Source organism: Acanthochromis polyacanthus, chromosome 12 (assembly GCF_021347895.1).
Source record: "Acanthochromis polyacanthus isolate Apoly-LR-REF ecotype Palm Island chromosome 12, KAUST_Apoly_ChrSc, whole genome shotgun sequence".
Classification (NCBI taxonomy): domain Eukaryota; kingdom Metazoa; phylum Chordata; class Actinopteri; family Pomacentridae; genus Acanthochromis; species Acanthochromis polyacanthus.
In genome coordinates, this window is record NC_067124.1 from 25,043,524 (window position 1) to 25,053,861 (window position 10,338).

Here is a 10,338-nt window from a genome sequence, read left to right on the forward strand (position 1 = left end):
TGGCAGTCATTAAAGGTCACACAGAGCTAGGCCATTTTTCCCTCCATTCAGCTCACCCGCACTTTGTGGTGATTATGAGTGACATCATGTTTTACTACATAAACACTCTTTGCAATGTGCTATAAAAACTAACCTTAAAGGCATTATACATAGCGAATATTTCACTTCCCATAACTGGCACTTTTAGTGGCATTTTATTCCATGTCGGCTATAAAAGCTCAGCTTAGCTCTGAGTGTCATAGCAGTCCACGGGGCCCACAGTGATCAAATCCACCTACGCAGTAGTGCTGGCCCTTTGCCCTAACCCCTTACCCTTAATCTGCCTCTTTGACCTGTGGGGAGTATTTCTCCCATTTTACCTGCCTGTTTTCTTTATCTTTGTTCTTTTCTATTTTAGTTGGACTAACCCTTTAGCTTCACCTGCCTTCTTTGTTGAATTCTCTCTCACTGACCCTTTTCATTGTCTTTTTATAATCTGCCTTTCCAACTTTACAGCCGATGGGTGAAACTATGTGCAGGTGTTTGAGAGGCCTGCAAGTTTCTCCATCTCTTAAAGCAGCAGTTCACTCCAAAGAAAGCACTATGTGGCTCGATTATGGATGTGTATTTTAGGAAAAAGCCAGCGCTGTAAAACATAGATTACAATAGTGAGGTACTTCGGATAAGGGTCCCTCGAATGCCCTTTGGTTAGTAATTTTCCTCACCATTTTCTTTTGTGCATGTTATTATAAAGCTTTAAGAAAAGTGACTTTGGTGTGGACTGTCTCTTTAAGTTGGTTGGTAAAGCCAAGATTCTTCCACTGCCAACTTTTGTTCGTTACATTTTTATTATTGCAGCAACAGTTGCATTGGAATCATTTTGCTTTACCAGCCACTGAATGGCAAATTAACAGCTCTTCTTTTTGTTTCTGATGCAACTGCATGTAGACAAGGATTCTGTGCATGTGCTCTGCGTAGTTTATTGGCTTGTCAAGTAAATCAGATGCTAATTTACATAATAACAAAAAGCACATTTACTCACATAGTTAGATCAGATTCCAACTATATGTATATTTTCAGTTTTTGAGATATTTGCCTCTGAAGATTTTGCTTCTGCCCTACTACAATAAAGGTAAATGAAATTTTATTTGCACTGGCCAAAAATTCCTCAGCAAAGTCAGAAGCAGTTTTCAGTAGTTTGCATATGATCTTGTTCTATATTTCTATAAAGCTCTGTGTGTCACACCAGTCAACGGGTTCAATAGTTCATTTTTTTCCAAGTCAGATTTTTTTTCTTTGCTATAAACAGTGCAAATAATACTCCATGCACCTTTGTATGTACTGCAGTGGCAGCAGAGATTTCAGTGACAGATATCTTAGAAGTTGAGTCTGCATGAGAGGTGAGAAAATGTTTTTTGTTTTTTTGGCCAATTTGAGTCTTTAACCAAACTATTTGCTGTACAGGTGTTTGAAGCAAAGTGTATACTGCTTCCTGAAAACTTGTCTTTTGCTTTAAAGCTAGATAGATATTGAAGGACTTCAGACAATGTGGTTCTGATTGCCAGATGCCTCAGCATGCCTAATTTACCAGTATTCAATCAAAACTGTAATGAAATATGTTCTGTATGCATCAGCACACCTGGAATGAAATGCAGTGCTCATTACAACTACTTTTCAATTGGAATAGATCTGTTACATTACACCATATCACCTTAGCGCGTGTGCATATATTAAACCACATCCAATTGGCTGAGCACTGAGGTGGAATATTATGCAAATTCCTAATAACAAGTGTACATGATTGAATTCACTCAGTCAACAGCCAGACCCTGCGCACATACAGCCCCTATACTTAGTGTGTCTGTGTGCACAGGGACGCACATCAAGCAATAAAACTGTCATATTACTGAAGCTCACAGCAACGGGGCAGAGCTGCTCTGCTTTTCACCCGGATTTGAAAGAGGGAAATAATTCATTTGTTCCAATCTTCAACCTCCGGGTGTCTTTCAAGAGTTAAATTGTTATTTTTGGTGTGAAAGAAATAAATCTGCAGCATTAGCAGAGGAGGGGGTCTATGAAGCCTGGGGCCATTTTGTCTCGTTGGCTTCTCATCAGGATGGAGTAGCCATTAACGGAACAATTACATGCACTTGTAAGCTTGCAGAAGCAGAAACTAATTAGGGCTATTTTGGAGCGTCTTCACTTGATGCGCAAAAATAGAACACAAGTTGTTCTCCAGGTTACAAAGCAGTTAAACGCACCCTTGAGAAAAGCCTGATACATTGGAAAAGTTATGTGTGAAAAATAAAGTTCTCCTAAATTATTTTGTATCTGACCTTGAAAGTGTTAGTAGCCGGCAATATTTTAAATTCCAGTTTTGTCGAGTCCTGATGCTTTAATGTCCTCCAAGAGATGCTAAAAGAATTCTTTCACAATTGAGCAAGTGTGAAACTTCAAAGTGTTCAGATTACCGGTAATTGGTGTCATGGAAAAGCTTATGCGTGCTGTATTGTTAATGAAGTCGATTTAAGAGCTTGCAAAGACACTAGCCATTTATTTAATCACACATGCTTAAGAGAAGTTGTCACTTCCATTGTAATTTGTTTTCAGACTCGACTTCATCACCTGCAGGAAAAAAAAGCACTTAAAACACACATAACAGTGAGACCTCCTTACTTTGTTTCCCTTATGCAAAATCCACCGCCAATTAGTAAGATGTGGCACAGGCATCGCTGTGTAAAACCTGCCTGTTTACATAACCTACCGCGCTGTCTATTTTTAACAATTTGAATGCAATCACAAAGTACTTCTCTTCCTACGGCACTGTGGAGGAGCGCGAGGGTTGTTCTCCAACTATATCGCAGCTGCTGCAGAGCACCAGGCTTCAAAACCCAGCAGAGTGACGGTCTGTCACTCACCCCATCAAGTCTGTCTGTCTCTCTCTCACTCTGCCTCCCTCTCCATCCTCCTCCTCCTTTAAATCTGCTACTCTCACACACTTCTGCTCGTTCTCTCCCCCACTTTTTTATTTTTTGCTCTCTTACTTTCATCTCCACTCTTTCCCTTTGCTCTCGCTCCCCTGTTTCTTATATCTTTGAGTCCTCTCACATTCACTCCCCTCTTCAACCAAGGTTGAATTTCATCCCTTCATCTCCCTCTTTTTTTTCCCTTGGCTGTCAACATCCCTCTCTCCCCATCTCTCTCCCTTGCCTCCACTCATGCAGCCCATCTGTCTTTTTACCTTTTGGCAGACTGGAGTATGACTATATTAAGCCTTCACTGAGTCAAGACCATGTTGAGTTGACACAAAAATATAATGTGACAATGTTAAAGACTCTGAAGCTATGTAAACACTGATGGGGAGTTTGGAAGTGAATGAAAAGTAGCATTAATTATTGCCTCCACCTGTGGTGACAATTCTTCCCAATGAACAGACTTTTTAAAAAATATATATATTTATGTAGGTACAAATACCATTTTCCAGTGTAAAATGCTTGAGAGGCAGTAGAAAGAAGCCAAGTCAGTAGGTACATTTGGCCAACACCTCCTGTGCGCCACCTAGCTGCTTGCCAGCCTGTTGGTATGATTCACAGGGTATTAATTTCACTCTGACCTGTGGCACCATATGTCCCACATACCCAGTGATTGAGTCATCCAGGCTGCTCATGAAACATGTTGTGACAGGTCGTTCATAGGCTCTGGATTTGTTTACCTCAGCTGCGCGTTTCGCCTCCTGCTGTGGCACTTGACTCATACTGCCTCGAACAGGAGGAGCACCTCCCTAGGCCTGTAGATACAACCAGGGTGGCGGAGCGGGGTGGGGAGGTGTCGCAGTCCAGAGGGAGCAGATGACTCACAGGTACCAGGGAGCCACAAGGGTGACAAGAGGCAGGATGCACACTGAGATGAGAGCAGACTTTCACCACTCATTGCAAAAGCTGCACGTCGTCGACACCACCGGGACGCTGATCAGTTAGATCCAGAAACTTAGAACCACAGCAGTACTGCAAAGCTGATTGGCGGCTTGTGTAATGAGACCAAAAAAAGGAAAAAAAAAATTGCTCAAGATTAAAAGAAGAGGTATTAACAGGCTCACTGCAGCATCACTTTTGATTGTGTCTCCCACTGGGATTACAATTATGATTTATGACTTTTTAATGTGGTCATAAGTCGAGGCAATCATAAGAATAAATGGCTAAAAATTGTGGATTGTTAATTGGACGTTCTATTCAGAGCATTATTTCCAGAATGATTACAGTGTACCATAGTATCTCTCAGTTGGGAGAATGGTAGCAAAGCACGGCTCAGAATGAGTGTAGTGATACATGGCAATGAGATAATAAGCCTCTACGAGCACACCTGCTCAAAAGTCTGCCTCCAGATAATGAAGAGCAAAAAGAAGCGAGAAAGTTTCACAGTAACTTCATGACCTAAATAATAAAAGTCTTTGTTAAAAAAAAAAGTACTGGCCAGGAACTATGTACATAAAGATCCTTCAAGGAAAGGTAAATCTTGTTTGATTAAAATGTTACCTTATCATGCATCATTTGTAATCAGATTCTGTCAAATTAAAGCTGTTATAGTGACAGGAGGGCAAATTACTTGTCTTCCCATATCATGCGTTGCGTAGTTACCATGCTGTCAGTTGCCTTTTGATGCTTAAGAAAATGAGTCTAAATTTCAGTCAGGCTTTTGTCTTTTGTGGATTTGTACAAATTTGACTAAAATGTAGCAGGTCTCTGATCAGATTTTCTCTCTCCAAAACCCATAATATTTAACTATAATCACAATCACATTGTCAGGAAGATGCTTTTTGGCTGCTTTAACACACACTCATTACCTTTAATAACATTCACCCAGGCCTTGCCAAGTTCATGATGGCGATTTTCTTCCTGCTTTCCATCTCACAAAAGAGAAGTCTTTTCGAAATATTAGTGTCAAAACACAAATCCTCTTTGAGTTTCGGAGGATTTTGGATTTTGTCTGAGACATACCTGGTAGGGTAAGATAATGTTACTGTACATGCCTTGAAACTGTCGCTAAATACATAAATCTTTATGGTTAACTAGCCAACAGCAAAGAGTCAACTCTGGATGACTTAATTTAAATTAAATATTAAAATGATTTCTAATGCAGGCCTATTTATTTAACTGATCTCCCATATACCTATCCACAATCATTGTCTTCATCATAATCATTCTGAATATCTCATGAACTATAATAGAGCCTGATTTGGATATCATTGTTTTCCATTTTCATTCCTGAGCTAAGCTCTCATTAGTGGTTGAATTTAGCTTGTTTGGAACACCTGCACTTTTTCCCTCCTCAATGCAGCTCAGGCGTCCCTATCCACAGACTAATCAGTTTCAGAGAAACTGTCATTAAGGGCGGAGAGAAGGGTCTGACACCACAGATGGCAGCAGCATCTTGCAAATGAGCTCTGATTACAAGACGTGGCAGGCTTCACTCCTTTTATCATCGCTGCCTTTCACGCCATTTAACAAACACAGCTAAGGTCACAACACCTAAGGACGTTTGCATGGTAGATTTACCTCAGCTAAGTAACCTTGTGTTTTTGGTGCACTGTTACACAGACTGTCCCCTCGGCGTCATTTTGAAAGAATTTGACAACCTAATTTGAGTCTGTGTTGGCAAAGGCGCCACACTCAGTGAGCTATTGGATAGACCTGTTATTTTTGGCTCGTTCATCATACCAGGTGCTCTCGTCCCTGATCTTCGCATTGGAAGGCAGAGTCTGTGAAAATGACATCGGGTTCCTGCTGCTGTGCTCTCATCAATATTTAAAGCTCTAACTCATTTCAGAGTTGATTTCTCACTGACTGGGGAGCTCTTGGCCTCTGCCGGTCTGAGGGGAAAGCACAGGTCCTAGAAAGAAAGGCTGTATTGATCTATTAACAGTAGAAGGAAAGGAAGCCAAGAGCTTAGTTCAAACACCTCTCCCATGCCGTTTCCCACATAGTGAAGCCCCTGTAAACACAACCTGTCTGTCCCAGCTGCTGCTTGACCTATATTAGCTCTTGAAAATGTGCCTTTTTCTCCTGGCTCAGTCAGAAAAACTCTAACTGAAGTACCCTTTTCTCAATTTTTTTGTTTTTTTTAAGGTGTGAGGCGACCTCCAGAGCTGGAGAAGACCAATCACAGTGTGCATTACACTCTTCTGATCGCTTGTGTTTTGGTGGCCTTTGTCCTTGGCGCCTTCCTCTCTGGCTTTCTGGTCTCATGCTACTGCAACCACACAGGCCACAAGACCAAGAAGTTGTCGAAAGATCCTGAAGCTCCTATCCCACACGCACTGTCATTACGCAGTCTGGCAAAGCTCAATGGGCTTCTGGACAGCCAAAGTAAGGATGACAAGCTGGAGGTATCATCTCCAAAGATCTACAACTCTTTCTTTGCCACCAGCAAGGAGCATCACCCACCAAGGAGAAATGGCCATCATGGAATGACAATGGGAGACCTGGTCCACGCTCACCATCACCATCTCCACCATTCCTCAGAGCTGTCTGGTCTCCCTACACCAGACTCAACCCCAGAACTGCCCATTAAGAGCATGAAAGCCTTCAAGAACCAATGGGAAAAGAACCAGAACTGCAACAATGCCAAGGAACCAAAGTCCCATAACATTGGCTCCAGGCCCAGTTCAGCCCTGCTTCACCAGCAGGTCTTCCCCTACTCCCATGGTCTGTCTAATGGGCAGCCAGTAGTTGGTCATCTCCATCCAGATGAACGTAAAATCCACAATGTTGAACGTGTGTTGTCTCAGCAGCCTTACCCTGGTTACTCTCAAAAGGTGATGGAGGTAACCTCACTCGATGAGCTTCTGAAACACATCCATGAGGCGAGCAGCAGCAAGAACTCCCAGCTAATGAGCCCATCAGGTCTGATGGCCAGTGGAGGTGGAGGCCAGCTAGCCTTTGCCAACCGCATCCAACCTCAGATTCCTGAGACAGAGTCAGCACCCTACTACAGCTCATCTACTTTGCCACGAGACAGCCTGACACGCCGCATGGATGTTCCACCGGACATTCCCTCACATCACCAGTCTACCCTGGAGAGGAGGCACTCCTCCCAGAGGCACTCACTGATTGCTGCAGCCACCAAAATGCCCAATGGAGGCGGACTTGGAGGAAGTGGAGGAATGATCCCTCGCCAGCACAGTTTCAGCCAACGAAATGGTGGGCCTCACCAGCAGCCTCCCCTTTTGGCACGAATGAACTCGACGGGCAGCGCCTGTGAGGTTCACTATCCCCTCATCCCCAACGGGTACCTGGCACGGCAGCACAGCTATAACGGAGAGCAGCAGGAGGTTCCACACAGGGGTGCCATTGTTCGCCGGGCCTCTTCTCTCAAACCTGATGTCCCTCCCAAGCCCCTGTTCATACCTGCCACATCCCCAGTCAACGAGCAGGGAAAGTTCAACTACTGAGGGGCTAAACTCCTGGACTAGAGAGAGAGTCTCCCTCAGTGTGTCGTCTTTAAGGAACTTCCCTTGAAAAACTGCTGTGGGTTTGAGGTAGCAGACCTTCACCAGAAAACACAATTAGGAGGGTGGCAGCCATTGTCACTGTGGACAAAAGCCTCAACCAAACGTGTTTTTCCGCTTCTTTTTGTCCAACGAATATCTTTGTACCATATTGGTATTGCTCAGCTACTTGCTTATAATAGAACCGCTTACTCGGGTGACGTGACGCCACCTCCTTATATTAGGCTGCCAATGTCCTCAATGTGGATTTACAATGCAACTCAGTTTTTGGACATGTTGATGTTGGAAAAACTTAACACATCAGTCATCATGAAGAGGAGGCTCCTGCGATGCTTAGATTCATGCTTTTTGCTTAACCTTTTCTGATGTAGTGTTGGTATCCACTCCCCACCCGCCCCACCCTCGAATGTGTTTATATTATGCATGTGTGTGTATATATATGTGTGTTTATATCCACACCGTATATGTATACATATACATATGCAGTATGTGTAATCTGTGGTGAAAAGTCAGCAAATTCCCCTGAAAGTAGTTATGTCTTTGCCTTACTATACTCTTTCATCTTTGGGCATATCAAACGATCCCCCTATCCCCTAAAAAATATATTGGGGACACCAAATCATGCACTTCATCAACACAGTTTGTCAGTTGGCTAAAGACGCTGAACCAAATTTGTTCGTGTTGACAAGACAAAGGAAATACTTCAACAAAGCAGCTATACTCGCCTTTTCTCTCTTTCTCACTTTTTTTTTGTTTTCCTGTCTCAGCCGATGTCAAGTCAAAAGTGACAAATTCGGGTCCATTTCAGTTCCTCAAGAATGTTTCCATAAGATTGGTGCTCCACAAATCTAGTGGGTCTAACATCCTTTGAAATGGAAATAAACAATATTGTATGCTCTGAAATACTTCGGACCCAAAGAGGAGGAGACAAACATGCCACGCCATCTGGTGTTAAGAGAATGAACATAAAACATAAAACAGACAGCAGTTATTATAATTATTAACTTTGTGGCTATTGGTTGTAAATAAAGGAATAATAACTAGCCAAATTTTAACTGTATGTGTAAATGTGTGCCTTATTTAATAATAGTGTGTGACATGGGGGTAGGGGTAAATGCAAGGGGCTCGGATGGCATCTATGCTACAGTATATTGTAGGTGTTTAATTTTCTATGGTTGTCAGTATGTGTCATACAGTATCTATTGTATATTTGAAGAGTTTCATTCCAAAATGAGATATGTCACCTGTTCTGATAAACTGGTAAATGCGAGTATGATTGTAACACTCACTAATGAATCTATATATTCACTATATGATTTTTTTTTAACAAAAAAAATCTACTTTTATGTTTAAAAATAAAACATCAGATATATATTTTTTCCAAGATCGAAACAGTGTTTTGGAATGAAACCCTTCATTCTTTTCTTTTCATCCCAAAAGTGTGAGCCTGTTGGGCAAAGCAAGTACACAACCTGAGACTACAGACATTCAGGTTCGACTGTCTCTGTATTATGTCACTTTCCACTGGGTGTCACTTTTCCTGTCGGTGCCATTGTTTGCTTTCTTTCTTTTTCACTTGTAGCATTTTCAGTTTCTTTTGTTTCCTAAAAGAGCAGTTCACAGTTCCTCTTGACCTACAGACCTGTAGCCATTGTAGAAGTCACATTAAATTATGGATAAATGTCAGACATCAGGAAATATTTTTTTAGTTGTTCTCTGTTTTTGTTTTGTATAAAAATAAGAAAATAGATGCAGGGTGGCCGCATAAAGCTGGACTTCTACAATGGTTACTGCTGTAGATTTTGACCTAGCGGTGTCACCAGGTGTCAGCTTCAAAACATGATGAAGAAACACAGAGAAGTGCAATGAACTCTGATCCGACAGGCTGAGATTGTCTCTTGGATCGATACTTGGGAAGTAATCGTGATACCAGTTCACAGGTGGCCACGATGCCGAAAATCTACTGAGGATTTCCCTCAGGGATGCAATGCCAGTCGGCTCTGCCTCGGAAACATCACCCTCACAAAACTCTCCACTGTTGCACTTTTCAGGGGAGTCACTTTGGCTTCGGTTGGCTGGAACCGTGATCAATTCAGCGAAAGCAGCACTACGCTATTTACTGTATCTGAAAGTGGTGTTTATTGATTGAAATTTCCCAGAGCTCATTTGACCCAGTGTAAAGTTTACCATTCATAGTACATCAACTCCAGTAAATGAAGGAAAATATGACCGAGCACGTTTGTTGTAAGGGGGGGGGAGTTGATTTGGATATTAACAGGCAGCAGAGCATTAAATAGCCTTTCCAACAGCAAATACAAAACATCCAACTTGATTTAACGTTGGAGCGGAAATGTTTCATAAGAGGAATTGTGGCAGCTACAGTGTTAGAGTGGAAGTGTTTCTCTCTCTCGCTTTGTTTTTGTTTTGTTTTTTAATCTGCCGGTCACAGATTGTATGGAAGAGGGGACGGTCTCGTCTCGAAAAGCTCTATCAGTATTTGATTTGGTGTAAATACATTCTATCTGGGCGGGGTCTCATTGATTCAGTATTATGTTTTTCTCTGTTTGATTTCCAGGCCTCTTGACTTACTATGAATTTGGTCTCACAGAATACCATTGTATGTCTCTTATACTAAGAATAAAATGGAAATATGATTTAAGTGTCTCACTGGTGGGTGTGTTGGAGTAATCGGTGTAAAATCACTCTTGGTGCTGCACAATGGATGAACACAAATATGGCAAGTCTATGATCTATTGTAATTCATTTCAACACACAATTGACCTGCTGGGATTTTTGAGTCTTCTCTTGCAGATTAGAAGGTAACTTGCCTGCAATGGGTGCTGTACCACTGGCGA

The 10,338-nt window shown here is 42.1% G+C and overlaps 1 protein-coding gene across 6 annotated transcripts in view; it reads left to right on the top strand.

Moving 5' to 3' along the window:
• sema6e (sema domain, transmembrane domain (TM), and cytoplasmic domain, (semaphorin) 6E) overlaps nt 1-10,137 on the top strand; it is a 172,768-nt gene extending 162,631 nt beyond the window's left edge. For all 6 annotated transcript variants that reach the window (XM_051956794.1, XM_051956795.1, XM_051956793.1 and 3 more), the window contains one exon: nt 6,102-10,137. In XM_051956794.1, the coding sequence (XP_051812754.1) occupies nt 6,102-7,426 (1,325 nt within the window). In that variant the 3' untranslated portion in view covers nt 7,427-10,137. The remainder of the gene's footprint in view (nt 1-6,101) is intronic.
• Nucleotides 10,138-10,338: the final 201 nt, after the last annotated feature.